Source organism: Microplitis mediator, chromosome 1 (genome assembly GCF_029852145.1).
Source record: "Microplitis mediator isolate UGA2020A chromosome 1, iyMicMedi2.1, whole genome shotgun sequence".
Lineage (NCBI taxonomy): Eukaryota > Metazoa > Arthropoda > Insecta > Hymenoptera > Braconidae > Microplitis > Microplitis mediator.
In genome coordinates, this window is record NC_079969.1 from 25666414 (window position 1) to 25683476 (window position 17063).

The 17063-nt window shown below is 30.1% G+C and overlaps 3 protein-coding genes across 5 annotated transcripts; all 3 read right to left on the minus strand.

Annotated features, from left to right (window-relative positions):
- Positions 1-301: 301 nt before the first annotated feature.
- LOC130665354 (ankyrin-1-like) lies at positions 302-4008 on the minus strand. The gene is made up of 2 exons (XM_057465691.1): positions 3853-4008; positions 302-3589 (listed from the first exon to the last, which is right to left on the minus strand). Exon 2 carries the CDS (start codon positions 3574-3576, stop codon positions 505-507), a length of 3072 nt encoding a protein of 1023 aa, XP_057321674.1. The 5' UTR covers positions 3577-3589; positions 3853-4008; the 3' UTR covers positions 302-504.
- Positions 4009-5785: 1777 nt separating this feature from the next.
- LOC130664828 (ankyrin-1-like) lies at positions 5786-10049 on the minus strand. Its single transcript, XM_057464948.1, has 2 exons — positions 9924-10049; positions 5786-9664 (listed from the first exon to the last, which is right to left on the minus strand). The coding sequence occupies exon 2, from the start codon at positions 9652-9654 to the stop codon at positions 6487-6489; it is 3168 nt and encodes a 1055-aa protein (XP_057320931.1). The 5' UTR covers positions 9655-9664; positions 9924-10049; the 3' UTR covers positions 5786-6486.
- Positions 10050-11596: 1547 nt separating this feature from the next.
- On the minus strand, positions 11597-16202 carry LOC130674437 (ankyrin-3-like). 3 transcript variants are annotated; one of them, XM_057479781.1, is made up of 4 exons: positions 15968-16201; positions 14699-15867; positions 14342-14575; positions 11601-13310 (listed from the first exon to the last, which is right to left on the minus strand). In XM_057479781.1, exons 2-4 carry the CDS (start codon positions 15837-15839, stop codon positions 12175-12177), a joined length of 2511 nt encoding a protein of 836 aa, XP_057335764.1. In that variant the 5' UTR covers positions 15840-15867; positions 15968-16201; the 3' UTR covers positions 11601-12174. The 3 variants fall into 3 exon arrangements, with proteins under 3 accessions (XP_057335756.1, XP_057335749.1, XP_057335764.1); XM_057479773.1 differs by having other exon boundaries at positions 11597-13310; positions 14342-15885; positions 15968-16202; XM_057479766.1 differs by having other exon boundaries at positions 11598-13310; positions 14342-15867; positions 15968-16202.
- Between the last annotated feature and the right edge of the window lie 861 nt (positions 16203-17063).

A 17063-nucleotide genomic window follows, 5' to 3' on the forward strand; every position in this document is an offset into this window, starting at 1 on the left:
AATTGAATTACACATTAGTTTTATTAGAGTGTAATCTCTTATGAAAAAAAAAGAATGAATAAAATAAAGTACTCGATGAAAAAATAATTGTTGAACAGCAAAGAAAAATGTTCATTTGAAACGAAGTATTTATGTTATTGAAATATAGATTGAATAATAATTAGTAATGCCATAAAAACATTCATTTAAATGTTAGAATAAAAGTATTTAATTTATAGTAAATAATTATATTTTCAAGACAAACTATATTTTTCATAAGTAACTTCTTAAATTTTAAATGATTAAGCGTAAATCAACTGCGATCAATCGTATTAATAACAATCAGTGGAAATTTGTTACTTAGTATTTATGTATTTTTTATTAATAGTTAAACTGATAAGAAATCATTTTTATTGAGTTATTTAAATATTTTAAGAATAAGTTAACAGCCAAAAAATATGAGTGTACTTTTGATCTCGTTTACAATAATTGGAATAATAAAATTTATGAAACGATATGAATTGTTCATTTGTTCGAAAAATTATGATCTTTGTAAGCATTCGTTAAAAATCTTAGCTCTTGATTGTTAAGATAACTTATAATTTCATCAATGCAAGTATAGGGTAAGTCGACAAAAATATCACCCAGAAACTCACATTGTGCTAACAATTTGTTCCTCGCCATGCCAATATGATAGTGACTCTTGATGAAGTCAGAATAAATAGGAAATATCAATTCATAATCATTTAAATTTATGATTTCGACTATATTTTTATTCTTGACATATCTGGCTAACCGATGCACACTACTTGTCAAAAAATCATAGAATGATATGTTGCTGTTTCCAATTCTTTCATTTTTCATAGACTCTAACTCCATAATTGCTTCACTAACATAATTTTTTTCACTTTCTTTGTATGTATCAAAGTCTATGACATGATTTTCACCGTTGTCTCTGTCACTTACCATTTTGTCAAAGTATTCAAGAGTATGAATATTACTCTTATCTACATCAAATTTAGCGGCTTGTAGCTTTAGAATATGTCGCTTGAACAGTGCAACAATTAAAGAACATTCAATGAAATCGCAAGAAAAGATTTCCTGCTGCCAACTATTGCAACAACCACCGTCCCAACAATTACAATCGGAATTCTCACAACCTCCCCAGCCCGAAGATGATGGAAAGTTGTCTGAATAGGTGTACTTATATAAATGAAGTAAAGCGGTTTTATTTCTTTGACATTTGATATTTATGTCTGCGCCATAACCTAATAAAATATCAACAATGTCAGGTCGTTTCTCTCTTGAAGCAATGTGAAGAGCTGTCTCTCCTTCGTTATTTCTGTGATTAACATCTGCACCGAACATGCGTAATTTCTCGATAAATTGTGGAGAAGATGCTCGCCAAACAGCATTGAGAAAAACAGTCGCTCCATCATGATCAACGAAATTTACATCGGCGCCATGACTTATTAACTTCAAAGCTATACTTTCATTTCTGTTCTCCATAGCGATGTGAAGTGCTCGCATATCATTTTGATCAGGACAATTAACATCTGCATTGTGCTCAAGGAGAAGGCCAGTGAGGTCTTCATGATTTGAACGAACTGCTATTAGTAGTGGTGTCAATCCATATTCGTCTTTACAGTTAACATCAGCATGTTTCTCTAATAGAATTGAAGCACTTTCTAAGTTATTGTGTTCAGCAGCAATTTGAAGAACACTTCTACCCTCTGGATCGGTAACATGAATATCAGCTCCGTTCTCTATCAGAAGTTTAGTTAATATCGAGACATTACCGAGCGCAGTCATTAATAGTGGAGTTAATCCATCTTTATTGGTGCAATCAACATCAATAGAATAATTCAAAAGTAATCGGGTAGTATCAATATCTTCATTTTTTACCGCAATATGAAGATAAGTTTCACCATTATCATTTGGTGAATTCATGTCAGGATTGAATTTAAGTAAGTGCTTAACCATTTCACAATGCCAGGCTTCAACAGCTAAATGAAGAGCCGTCGAACCGCTTATGTCAACGGCATTTACATTAGCATTGTGCTCAATTAAAATTTTAACAGCTTCCAAGTATCCATATTTAGCCGCACAATGCAGTGGTGTCAAGCGAAATTGATCTACGGCATTGACATCAGGTTTATATCTCAAGAGAATTTTAATAATATCGAGATGTCCTACTTCAGCCGCAAAATGTAATGCCGTCATACCTTTTATATCCATAGCTTTAATATCTGCATTTTTACTGAGAAGACTATAAACAATAATTACATTTTCCGTTTGTACAGCTAAATGTATTGGTGTAGTTCCTTTAGCATCTGATACATTTACCTGTGAATTGCTTTCCAGAACAGTATTTACGATTTCTTCTCTATTAGTCCGAACAGCTAAATGAAGCGCTGTTTGACCATCCTTCATTTGAATATTGACATCAGCACCTTTGTTCAATAATAGTCGAACTAATGATGCCTTAACGTTTCTAGAAGAGAGTATACTCATTACATTGTCCACTGATTGGAAAAACTTTTCAATTAATGACGAATGTAAAGCCGTATTTCCAAAACAATCAGATGTATTAATATCAACACCATGTTCCAGTAAAATTTGAACAGTATCAATGCATTGATTATGAGCAGCAATATTAAGTAAATCGGGATCATCATCAATGCAAGCTCCGTTAGTTATCAACAACTTTACAATATTAAAATCGCCATTTTTTACGGCATAAAATATTGCCGTTTTTTCTTTATTGTCTTTCACATTTAAATTAATATCATGCTGTAGTAATAATTTAGTGATTTCTAATTTTCGATTTATACAAGCAGTATGAAGAAGTGTATATTTAGTTGTTTCTTGACGAAGTGCATTAACATCAGCACCCATTGTCAAAAGATCATTTACGAATTTTGCATATCCTCTTGCAACGATAGCGTGGAAAAATTTTGAATTATTAACACATTGAGGTTCAACTTCGAAACCATGCTCAAGCAAGTGATGTTCAATTTCTTCATTTCCATCAAGTACTGCTGTTGTAAGACAGTTTTTGTTTATACTTTTATTAACTGAAGAATTTTCAAGAATACACTTAACGATAGATGTATAGCCGCGTTGAACTGCTTCATAAAGTAACGTTTGACCATTACTGAGAGTAATGTTAACATTCGCGCCATGACAAACTAGTAGTGAAAAAATATGACATTGCCACGTAGAGATTGCTTTTTCAATTGGCGTTGAATTATCTTTAGCTATAGTGTTTACGTTGGCTCCTTTGTTGACAAGTAATTCAACTATTGGCTCAGAGCCGCATTCAACTGCTAAATGAAGCGGAGTTTTACCCTGTGTGTTTGATATGTCAACATAAGCTCCTCTATCTAGCAGCATTTGCACCAATTCTACATCACTATTCATTGTAGCGAAATGAAGTACTGTGTTACAATATCTTCTGTGAGGGCTATTCACCTGAGCACCAGTGTTCAAAAGTAATTTTGCCAACTCACTGTTTTTACGTTGGACAGCATCTCGAAGCATGAAGTATGTCCTATTGTTTGTAGGGTTATTGAACTTTGTATAATTCCCAAACATGGTGATGTTTCAACTGAAAAATGATCATAAGTCAATTTATGATATTGAAGTTAGTTGACGTCTATTTATTTTTAATTTTTTTCAAGCAATGAATTATTCAAAATAATTGCACTTGTAGTTTTATAAATTTTCTACATGTGCAGATTTTTAGTTTTTTTTTTCGTCATTTATTTTTTGAAGAAAAAAAAAATCAAAAAATTGTTAATTGTCTGTGAACTCCAGAATGATAAATTTACAGAAAATCCAATAATATTCATATATTTCTAAGATTTTTACCTGTTTTACTTGATTTGAATAGATGTTGATAAATTTCTGTTAATTTTCTACCGACGGGTTATATTCTGTATCAACATTAATCAAAATGCGCTACGTATTTAATGCCGCGAATGGTTTTTCTCTGAGCGATATAATTGGACTGCCAGTCGATGCAAGCAATCGATTTTGCACATTCTCTCTCTCCCACTTTAGCAAAAGTTTGAACTCCCATCTGAATACAACAACGACGCGCAGTAGTCCCACCTTGGCGCGAAATTTCAAAATTGAAATTTAATAATTCATTTAAATTTGTGTCGATAATTCTATTAATAAGGCAAAAAAATGTGGTCAAAATTATTTGTTTTCATTAAGGATTTGTTAATTTTTCTTATTACTTGCAGAGTTAAGTTAAATATTTGAAAAATAAATTATAAGAAATTGGAGAAAAATCGAAAATTGTACTTCAAAATAAAATGGCGACAGAATATGATAGAAAAATATTTTAAAAAATAAAAAAAAAAACACGCAAGTGTTTGAACAAACCTTGGCAGAGAAATAATATGCAGAAGGGTACCCAAATACACTTGGAGATTTAATTTAAATTTCTCCAAGTGTATTGCAGCTAAAAAAACGTCACTTAACTGATATTTCCCACCAAACGATGCCGGATGAGTTTGATCAGGAACCTGGAAGTTATCATGATCAGGAATTCGCAACACTTAACACTTGCACTGAACACTTACCACTTTACACTAGCACTGATCACTTAACTACACCACAGATACATTACACAACTTAAATTAATAAAAGATAAATCTTACAATCACTGCACAACTTTACACGACGCTACAATACTGTGTTTTAATTTAAATGTGAAGAAGGATCTGGACTGCTTATGCTGTAGTCGAGATACTGACTGTTGCTATTGGACCGTCAGTTCCTACAAAGCAATAGATTTAGCAATTCATCCTCCCACCCCCACTTTAGCAAAAATTTGAACGCTGAACACAACGACGTGCAGTAGCACCCCTTTGGTGCAAAATGGCAAAATTATATTTTAATCATTTTTTTTTAAATTATTTGTGTCAATAATTGATTTATTAGAAAAAAAAAAAATCGTAAATTTTAAATTATCTTCTAACTTCAGGATTACGATTTTTCCGACTTATGAAAACTTACGAAAAAGAATATAAAAAATAAAAATGAATAGAAATAAATTTTATTTATTTCAACAAAACATCAATTACATTGTGATAGAAAACACAAGTAATCAAAAACTTAGCTTACAATTAATAATCAAATATTTATTATTAAGAGCATGGAGTAATATGATAAGCTATTTTTCGCAGAGGTTTTTTTTCAATTTATCATATATATGATTATTAAAAATAAATCGTTTTTATTTATTTATAAAAAAAAATCTTTTATGGGCCCAGTTTTTGATAGGCAAAATTCAACATGCTACAACTTTTTGACCCAATAAAATGCCCAATTTTTAATCCTCAAACTTTACCAAACGTTATTCATTTTTATAATTTTCTAAAACGGTTAATTATAGGATCGTTTACTTCACACTAAATATAAAAAACAAAAATTAATAAAAGTAAATTTGATTTATTTTAAAAAAATATTGATTACAATGCGATAGAAAATACCAGTAATGAAATACTTAGCTTTCAATTAATAAAAAAATATTTATCATTAAGAGCATGAGTTATATACGATGAATTATTTTTCGCAGAGGTTTTTTTTTTAATCTATCATATGTATGAAACAATAAACAACGGTGTATTAATATTTTAATTATTTTCTTGATCATTTTTAAAAAACATATACTGATATAATATAAGTAAAATAGTTATTGTCAGCGTATTTTAATGTCAACATAAATCTTTGAAAAATCGCGTAGATTTTTTAAACAGAATAAAAAATTAACGTGTGAGTTGTCCATAAATTAAAAATCAATTTAAAAACTGTCAATGCAAAATTTTGATAAATTATATTTATTGATGATGATGATGATTTTTAATATCTCAGTAGAACCAATTCCGCATTATCAGTATTTCAATTTTTACTAATAATAGCATAAAATAAATGAATTAATAAATAAATAGTACAATAAAACAGCTGCTGCTATTTATTACTCTAAATAAACGATTGAATTACACATTAGTTTTATTAGAGTGTAGTCTCTTATGAAAAAAGAAAAGAATGAATAAAATAAAGTACTCGATGGAAAAATAATTGTTGAACAGCATAGAAAAACGTTCATTTGAAACGAAGTATTTATATTATTGAAATATGTATTCAATAATAATTAATAAAACCATAAAAACTTTCATTTAAATGTTAGAATAAAAGTATTTAATTTAAAATAAATAATTATATTTTCAGAATAAACTATAATTTTTCATAATAAACTTTATAAAGTTAAATAACTACGCGTAAATCAACTGCGATCAATCGAATCGATAACAATCAGTTGAAATTTGTTACATAGTATTTATGTATTGATTGTTGATAGTTCAACTAGTTAGAAATTATTTTCATTGAGTTATTTGAATATTTTGAAAATAAAAAATAAATAAATGAAAAAACAAAAAAAAAATATGCGTGTGCTTTTGATCTCGTTTACATTAATTGGAATAATTAAATTTATGAAACGAGATGAATTTTTCGTTTGTTCGAAATATTCTGATCTTTGTACGCATTCGTTAAAAATCTAAGCTCTTGGTTGTTAAGATAACTTATAATTTCATCAATGCAAGTATCGGGTAAGTCGACAAAAATATCACCCAGAAACTCACATTGTGCTAACAATTTGTTCCTCTCCATGCCAATATAAAAGCGACTCTTGATGATGTCAGAATAAATAGGAAATATCAATTCATAATCATTTAAATTTATGATTTCGACTATATTCTTATTCTTGACATATCTAGCTAACCGATGCACACTACTTGTCAAAAAATCATAGAATGATATGTTGCTGTTTCCAATTCTTTCATTTTTCATAGACTCTAATTCCATAATTTCTTTATTATCATAATTTTCGTTATCTGTTTCGCTGTCTGAATCAATATCTATATCAGAATCACTTTCATTGTATGCATCAAAGTCTATGTCATAATGATCACTGTTGTCTCTGTCACTTTCCATTTTCTTAAAATATTTAAGAGCATGTATATTACTCTCATCCACATGAAATTTAGCAGCTTGTAACTTTAGAATATGTCGCTTGAAAACTGCAACAATTGAAGAACATTCATCGACATGGCAAGAAAAGTTTTCCTGCTGATAATTCCTGCCTCGGTCATACCAACTTCTTCGCTTCCAACTATTGTAATAACCACCATCCCAACATTCACAATCAGAATTCCCACAACCTTCACAGTCCGAAGATGATGAACGGTAGTCTGAATTAGTGTACTCATATGTATGAAATAAAGCGATTTTATTTCTGTGACATTTCATATTTATGTCTGCACCATATTTTAATAAAATTTCAATAATGTTACGTCGTTTCCCTTTTGCAGCAATGTGAAGAGCTGTCTCTCCTTTTTTATTCCTGTGATTAACATCTGCACCAAACATGAGTAATTTTTCAATAAATTGTGGAGAAAATGCGTGCCAAATAGCATTGAGAAGAACAGTCGATCCTTCATCATCAACGAAATTAACATCGGCGCCATGAGTCAATAACTTTAAAACTATACTTTCATTTCTTTTCTCCATAGCGATGTGAAGTGCTCGCTTATCATTTTGATCAGGACAATTAACATCTGCATTGTGCTCAAGGAGAAGGCCAGCGAGGTCTTCATGATTTGAACGAACTGCTATTAGTAGTGGTGTCAATCCATTTTCGTCTTTACAGTTAACATCAGCATGTTTCTCTAATAGAATTGAAGCACTTTCTAAGTTATTATTTTTAGCAGCAATGTGGAGAACACTCCTACCCAGCGGATCAGTAAAATTAATATTAGCTCCATTCTCTATCAGAAGTTTAGATAAAATCGGGTAATTATAGTGCGAAGCTATCAATAGTGGAGTCAATCCATCTTTATTGATACAATCAACGTCTATGGAATAATTCATAAGTAATCGGGTAATATTGATGTCTTCATTTTTAACCGCAATATGAAGATAAGTTTCACCATTATCATCTGGTGAATTCATGTCAGGATTGAATTTAAGTAAGTGCTCAACAATCTTATGATGCCCGGCTTCAACTGCTAAATGAAGTGTCGTCGAACCACTTATGTCAACGGCATTTACATCAGCATTGTGCTCAAGTAAAATTTCAACAGCTTCCAAGTGTCCATATTTAGCCGCACAATGCAGTGGTGTCAAGCAGAATTGATCTATGGCATTGACATCAGGTTCATATCTCAAGAGAATTTTAATAATATCTAGATGTCCTACTTCAGCCGCAAAATGTAATGCCGTCATGCCTTTTATATCCATAGCTTTAATATCAGCATTTTGACTGAGGAGACTGTCAACAATTATTGAATTTTTTGTTTGAGCAGCTAAATGTAATGGTGTAGTTCCTTTAGCATCTGATACATTTACCTGTGAGTTGCATTCCAGAAGAGTATTTACGATTTCTTTGTTATCAGTTCGAACAGCTAAATGAAGCGCTGTTTGACCATCCTTCATTCGAATATTGACATCAGCACCTTTGTTCAATAAAACTCTCACTAATGACGCCTTAACGTCTTTAGAAGAGAGTATACAAATTACTTTGTCTTCTAATTGGAAAAACTGTTCAATTAATGCCGAATGTAAAGCCGTCTTTCCAAAACAATCATATGCATTAATATCAACACCATGTTCCAGTAAAATTTGAACAATATCAATGCATTGATTATGAGCAGCAATGTTAAGTAAATCAGGATCATCTTTAACGCTAGCTCCGTTAGTTATCAACAACTTTACAATATTAAAATCGCCATTTTTTACGGCATAAAATATTGCCGTTTTTTCTTTATTGTCTTTCACATTCAAGTTAATATCATGCTGTATTAATAACTTAGTGATTTCTAATTTTTGATTTATACAAGCAGTATGAAGAAGTGTATATTTAGTTGTTTCTTGACGGAGTGCATTGACATCAGCACCCATTGTCAAAAGATCAGTTACGAATTTGGTATATCCTCTTTTAACGATAGCGTGGAAAAATTTTGAATTATTAACACATTGAGGTTCAACTTCGAAACCATGCTTAATTAAGAGCTGTTCAATTTCTTCATTTCCCTTAAGTACTGCTGTTGTAAGACAGTGTTGGTTTATACTTTTATTAACTGAAGATTTTTCAAGAATGCACTTAACGATAGATGTATAGCCGCGTTGAACTGCTTCATAAAGTAACGTTTGACCATTACTGAGAGTAATGTTAACATTCGCGCCATGACAAACTAGTAGTGAAAAAATATTACTTTGCCACGTAGAGATAGCTTTTTCAATTGGCTTTGAATTGTCTTTAGCAATGGTGTTTACGTTGGCTCCTTTGTTGACAAGTAATTTAACTATTGGCTCAGAGCCGCATTCAACTGCTAAATGAAGTGGAGTTTTACCCTGTGTGTTTGGTATGTTAACATAAGCTCCTCTGTCTAGCAACATTTGCACCAATTCTACATTACGATTCATTGTAGCGAAATGAAGTACTGTGTTACAAGATCTTCCATGAGGGCTATTCACCTGAGCACCAGTGTTCAAAAGTGATTTTGCCAACTCACTGTTTTTACGTTGGACGGCATCTCGAAGCATGTAGTATGTCCCATCATTTCGCGGGTTATTAAACCTCGAAAAATAACCTGACATGATGTTGTAACTGAAAAATAATTATAAATAAATTTATGATACTGAAGTTAGCGGACGTCTAATAATTATTTGAAGTTTTTTCAAGCAATAAATTATTTTAAAAAAGTATTTGAAAAAATGCACCTGTAGTTTTTTAAATTTGCTACATGTGCATATTTTTATTTTTTGTCATTTATTTATTAATAAAATAAAAATCATAAAATTGTTGTCAGTTAACGTCAGTATCATTTAAATTTACAAAAAATTAAATAATTTAAATATATTTTTACCTTTTTTACTTGATTTTAATAGATATTCATAAAATTTTATTACTCTTCTACCGATGGGTTATATTCTGTATCAACATCAATCACAATGCGCTACATTTTTAATGCCGTCAATGGTTTGTTTTTTTTTTCTTGCTGATGTTTGATATATATATATATATCGATATGTTCATAAAGGTGAACTTTCATGTGATGAAAACTTTGAAACTGCTTCGAAGAACATGATCCTGAAGTTAGCAGACATTCAAAAATTTTAGGATTTCATTTTGAACAATTAAATTTGAAGAAAAAACGAAACTGATAAAATGCACATATAGAAAATTAAAAAGACTACAAGTGCAATTTTTTTTTTTTATAATTTATCGTTTTTTAAAAAATCCAACAATTATTAGACGTCGGCTTACTTCAGTATCATTCGAAGAACACACGTGAGAATCATAAGATGCAATTTCATGTTGAAGGCATACTTTTTTCTATGAATCTTCACAGTCATAGTGAGAGTAAAATTTGGTCAGATGACAGAATCAACCCTAGTAGATTAAAAGAATAGACTTAGTATTAATTTTCACCCTTAGAAGTCTAATTTGTTGGGCCACTGAACAAACTAATGAATAAAAAGTCCAGTTTTTCAAACCGGGTTTAGTTTTAATCCGAATTTAAATTGCTATTGTTGGTATATCTATATATTATTAATGTAGGGTAGAGGTACCGTTTTTGGCCACTTTAGGGCCAGTTTTGGGCCCTTAAAAAATTTTAATAAAATAATTTGTAAAATACGCAATGATGTAATTAATTTTTAAATGGGTTCAAAAATACTTTTATCACTCTATTGCAATGAAAGTTTTTTTTTTATACTTTTTCATTAATTAAAATAAAGCATTAAATGTCCAAAAATCGAGCAGTGACCACAAGTGGTACTTCTACCCTATAGATATATTAGCAGTATAAAAAGAAATCTGGTGAAACACTGGCACCCTCAGGGTACCTTTCTATCGTTGATTAGTTGAGAAAAAAATAATTCAAAATTTTGAGAAAGTACACACTGGTGTCTTAGTAGTCTAATGATAAGGATTAATTTAGTCTTCTTTTTGTGACACTGGACAATTTTATCGACTAGGTTGGCAGAATTGGACCCTTTATCATTCAAATTTTTAAAAACTACTTCCGAATTTATATATTATCAGGAATTTTTTTTTTTAAACTAATTAAAACCCCTTAGGAACATGAATTAGTGACAAGAACATGGCTCTAGATTATATCGATAATTTCTACAACCATAAACATTCATCATTACTATCTATGGCTGTGGCATCAAGCAGAAACTAATGTATAACGCTACTCTTTTATTACAGGGGTATATAAAATATAAATAGCGAAATGAAATTCTGGTTGTATACATTTTTTAAAAACTAGCTCCTCTTGTCAATAGCCCAGCTTATAATTAATTAAATCATTTATAAGATCATCTATTATATGTTAATAAATATATGAGTATTTTTTTTTACTCAGAAAAAAAGATTTCTCGACACAAGAAATATTTTGCTCTATAAATTGAAGACAAAAGTTTTCTTAGGAATGGAAAAAATGTTTGGCGCCAAGAAATTCTTTTTTTTCTGTGTATGAATAAATATAAAATTATAACAAACTCACAAAAAAATCAAATCATGCCCATGATTATTTTTGAAAAATATATTAATTTATTGTAAGAAATTACAAGTATGCAAAGTAAATGACGTCTTTGAATGCAGAAATATTTTTGAACAGGTATATCTTACCTGTGTACATAAATTATTACAAGTAATGTAACTTTATAAAAATAACCTTTTAAAGTTTAGGCAAATTAAAATTAACCGCAGCAAGCAATATGAGAAAATCTGATAAAATATACTATGGAAATAGTAATTTTTGTTCTACATCCGGTTATAAGTTTTGATGGACTCATTATCATAAAGTCAAGAGATTCACTCTCTTGTATTCAATCATCATAATTGTTAACAGAAACAATAAAGTATTTAAACTATCATTTTTTTCAAATTCATTTGAAATAATTTCCATTTAGATAAATACTCAAGCAGATGAAACAATAACTTTTAATTAAAATAAAAATTAAGAAACAGCAATAAAATAAGAAAACTGTTAATAAATTTACTTATTCTCTCTTTTTAAATTATTTAGTCGCGATTGTTAATATTCGTAGTAAGAAATTAAAGAAACAATAAAAATAATATTAAAGTTTATGGTATTCATCTATCATTTAAATTTTTTGTTTCTTCAGAGTTTTGGTCACGTTTGAACCGTTCGAATTATTAGTATCAGACACTGATACGTGGGAGTCTGTACTCAAGTAACAAACACTTATTAGAACTTCTAAGTCCTTATTGTTCAGATAGCTCAGAATTTGGTCGATACAATCGTAAGGTAAAGATGGAAGAACTCTTTGGAACGAATAGTCAGTATCTTGATTTAGTATTTTTTTTCTTTCCAAGCATTTTTCAAAACGTATTTTTATCAAGTCACAATAAATCGGAAATTTTTCAGTATGATTGGATTCTCTTAATTGCTGATTTACGTTATCATTTAAAACATATTTAGCTAAACGATGAGTACATTTAGTTAAAATTTGATAAAAATTAATGTTAGTATTATAAATCGTGAGTTGTTTCATCAGTTCGATTTCTTCTTCACATTTTTTTTGGAACTCGTCAATCTTTGATTTTTTGCCTCCTCTGTAAGTCGTCTCGCGATCGTTTATCCAGCCGTAATCAAGCTCATATTTATAGGCTAAAAGTAAATTTTTTTCAGAAACATATGAATTAATACTTTTTAATTTTAATATATGCTCGATTAAAATCTGTGCGTTTTCGCGATACTTGTTAGTATAGTATTCAATATGCATGAATGACCTCAACGGGTTTATTTCCACGTTATTTTTTTTACAATATGATACCATAGATTCCAATAAATAATCTAAGGCTGTTTTTTCATCGTTGCTCAAGACATTAATATCCGCGCCATATTTTATTATTTTATTGACAAATTTATTTTCACATTCAGCTAAACAATGCAGAGCCGTTTTTCCGGAATCGCCAATTTTCAAATTTAGGTCAGCTCCATATTTTAAAAGAATCTGGATGTAGTCATCATTTGTATATGTAGCAGCAATAAATGATGGCGTTAATCCTTCTTTATTAACACAGTTAGGATCTGCTTTATGTTCCAACAATAATTCAATCATCGGTGATTGATAAGGATTGTGGATAGCACAGAGTAGTGGAGTCGACAATTTTTTATCAACTGCATTAACATTCGCCTTGTGTTTCAAAAGAAGTTTTACTGTTTTCAGTCGTGAGCTTTGAACGGCCAAGTGGAGAGGAGTTTTACCATCGATATCTAAAATGAGATTATTATTATTATAAAGAGGTTTTAATAATTTTTATTAAGGGGGACCACTAGTGTGACCGCCTGAAAAAACGATGATTTTTGGTAATTTTTTTAAAGAAAACTACTGCATGGAATGCTTTAATGTTTTAAAAATAAATTTTTGGATATATAATGAATGCAAAATAAAATTTTTGGACCAATAAATTCAAAACAGCGAGTTATTCACAACCTCCGAACGTTAAAAAAAAGTCCTCCCACTGCTGCAGTGATAGCGACCTTCTCAGTCTATAAAATAAAAAAAAACCAAAAATTCCCTGATAGCACAATTTGCTTTAGCAAAAGTTTCCTTGAATTTTTTCGTCAAACGTCCATCAACTTCGGACTTTTACGTTTTCGACGACAATTTCTATACAACTTGAAGTAAATGTGTATACAATTTGTTGGACAATTTTACGTAAGTTTACTACCCGAATAAGAATGCAAATTCACTTCAAAAGTTGGCTAGAAAAAAGTTGTCAATTTTCAGGCAAATTTTGATATCAACTCATTGTTAATTTGACTTGAAAAATTGTGAAGTATTTTTTTTTTCTGACTTTTGCTGTCAAATTGACAGCCAATTCGGGTAGTAAATTTCAGGCAATTTCAATGTCAATTTCAAGCTAAAGTGGCTATTAGTGAAGTTTATTAAACTAGAAGGTATTCCCCGTACCATTACTCTCGCGCTAAGAAAAAAATTGAAATTTAGCGCGAAAATTTTATGATTTTTGGTCTGCCAAAATTTCATTTTTGATTCGATCGAAAAACTGAAAGTTCATGGCACGTAGAAACATATAAAAGAAGCTGCAGTTGCAAAGAACGAGCGGTTGCTCTTCAGGTGGCTGTAATTTTACAAAAATATTCGAGATATGCACTAGAAATTCCAATATATTATTTTTGAAGGTATAGACTATCAAAATATGCAAAAAAAAATGTATTGATTTTTCAAAATTTCACACTAGTGGTCCCCCTCAAATTGAGCAACTAAATATAATAAAATTTACCTTCAATATCGACATTTTCAAAATACTTGCGTTTTAAAAGCAATTTAATGATGCTCCTTGATTTAATCGAAGCTGCGGAATGAAGCAGTGTCTGTTTCTTGTCATTTAACGTCTTAGTATCATCACTTGCAGAGTCCTGTTGTAAAAGTAATTTAACCACCTCTAAACATCCTTGCAAAATTGCATACTGGAGCGGTGTATTGCCGCTTTTATCACGACATTTAATGTCAGCTCCTGATTTTAACAACAAAATAGCAAGTTCTTTAATATAATGATAATATCTATGAGAATGATTATTTTTTGCTACATAGTATAAAGGTGTTAAATATGATTCGTCCTTTTCATTTACGTCAATACCTTTATCAATCAGCAGTTTAGTGATTTCGAACCAATCATCGGAAAAACATTTTATTTTATCGTCTGCAAATTTTTCATCTTCACAATCAGAATCATCACTGACACTATTGTAAAAGCGCCATTTGTAATTACTTGTATGTAGATTATCAATAGCGTAATATAATACTGAACATCCGTTTATATCTTTTACACGTACACTGGCATTATTTTTAATCAATATTTTAACAATTTCAGCTTGTTGGGATTTACAGGCTGTTATTAAAAGTGCGTCGCCTGATGAACTGAAGGTATTTGGATCAGCACCAAGCTTTAATAATTCATCAAAGATATCAGTTTGTCCTGTTTCAACAACTTTGTGAATAAATTCAACATTATGAATACTTTCAGGGTCCAAAGGAAACTTAGCGCTGAACAGAGTTTTAGCGATCATCTTATGTCCGGTTTCGTTACCCATAACAGCGACGGTTATCAATTTATTATTTTTTAAATTTTTGTTGGTCTCAGAATTTTTATGTTTGAGAATCTGATCGACAGTTGACGTATATCCTTTTTCGACCGCTACATCTAGCATTACTGTACCATCACATTGTTTTATGTTTGATTTAGCGCCTTTACTAACCAGTAAATTAAAAATTTTTTCATTTCCGTTTTTAGCAGCAGCGTCAATGGGAAATAATTTATTTTTGGTATTTAAATTTGGCTCGTTATCTTTCTCTAATAATGTTTCTATTATTTTATCATGATTATATTCAACTGCGAGATAAAGTGGTGTTTTTCCTTGAGAGTTTTTAGCTCTTGTTTTAGCGCCTCGGTTTAAGAGCATTTCTACTAACACCCAATCTCCATTTTTTATGGCTAAATGAAGTGGGGTATTACATGCTTGGTTTGTTGACCTATTTGCATTGACACCATGTTCTATTAATAACTTTGCGATATTTCTATGCTTTTGAATAGCATCTCGAAGCATATTATATCCAACTTCCCCTTCCAAAGTACGTAATCCATTTTTATTATCCCTTTGTTTTATTGAATCAAGTAATTCGCGTACGCGCTTTTCATCCAAATCACGAATCGCAGCTTCTAAATCTACACAGAGATTATCAATGACTGAATTTGTTTCATCTGGGCCATCAAATGCCATGGTAAAATTTAATATCTCGATTTGACTTCTGTAAAATAAAATTTTTCTATTGTTAATTTATATAAACCTTATACAAGTTTTTTATATCATGTCCGCAATATATTATGCAAATATATATAAATACTTACTTTCGATTAAATTTTCATAGGTTAAAAATAGTTGAGTCTGTGCTTTATAATGACTAACTTTTTTTTGTTTTTATTTTATAAAATCATTAGTCTTTTTTTGTAAACTTGATCTCGACTGCAGTATCTAACTGACAAATGACTCAATAACTCTCTCCAGAGAGTTAAATGTTAATTACTTTTGTTCTATTGTTTTTTTTTTGTACCAAAGATTGTGTGTACACGCACATAACTTTTCCCGCAGTCAGTCGTCTTCGGGAATCGTCGGAAATTTTCGGTTTGTATTGTTAAGGAGAATTAACGGCGTGAGATTAAGCGAGTTTTTGAATGATGGGGGTAAAATATGAGGGCGACTTACTATCTGGTAGGACTTTACATATGTGATATTTTATAGAAGAAATGTCACTTTGTATTTAAAGTTTGCTTATTATTATGGGTGGAATTTCATGGTACTGAAGTTAGCCGACATCTAATAATTTTTGGATTTTTTTTTAAATAAAAATTATAAAGAAAAAAAATATTTGAAAAAATTGCACTTATAGTTTTTAAAATTTTGTACATGTGCATATTTTTAGTTTTTATTTTTTTTAATCGATTTATTGAAAAAAAAATCTGAAAATTTTTAATTGTCTGTTAACTTCAAGATCATGGAATTTTAAAAAATATTTTTTTAAAATAATTTATCGTTTTTAAAAAAATTATAAAATTATTATTCGTCAGCTTACTTCAGTATTATCATAAAATTCTTATGAAAATACGAGAAATTAAGAATACCTATAGCTCGGAATGATCCGAAATCGATCATTTTTCTTCAATTTTATCCATCAAAATAAAAACTCCAAAGGATGGGTGTGAGTGTTGCAGACATCAGGCATTTAAAATTATAAAAAAATAGAGTAAATAATTTAAAAAATAACATTTATAAAAAATGCGCTTATCAGTTTCAAAATTTTTAAAATGCGCTTTTTTTTAAAATTTTTTTTTATTAATTATTTACGCTATTTTTTAATAATTTAAAATTTGTCTGATGTCTGTTGCATTCGCACTCATTCCAAAGGGCAAAATAGGATAGAACAGGCACGTACTTTGACATTTGATC

What these genes read in the sequence shown, in the direction of transcription:
- LOC130665354 (XM_057465691.1), bottom strand. Translation starts at nt 3,576, where the DNA reads ATGTTTGGGAATTATACAAAGTTCAATAACCCTACAAACAATAGGACA.
- LOC130664828 (XM_057464948.1), bottom strand. Translation starts at nt 9,654, where the DNA reads ATGTCAGGTTATTTTTCGAGGTTTAATAACCCGCGAAATGATGGGACA.
- LOC130674437 (XM_057479773.1), bottom strand. Translation starts at nt 15,839, where the DNA reads ATGGCATTTGATGGCCCAGATGAAACAAATTCAGTCATTGATAATCTC. An exon ending in TGAAAATGTCGATATTGAAG is followed by an intron (nt 13,311 to 14,341) that starts GTAAATTTTATT and finishes ATCTCATTTTAG; the next exon opens with ATATCGATGGTAAAACTCCT.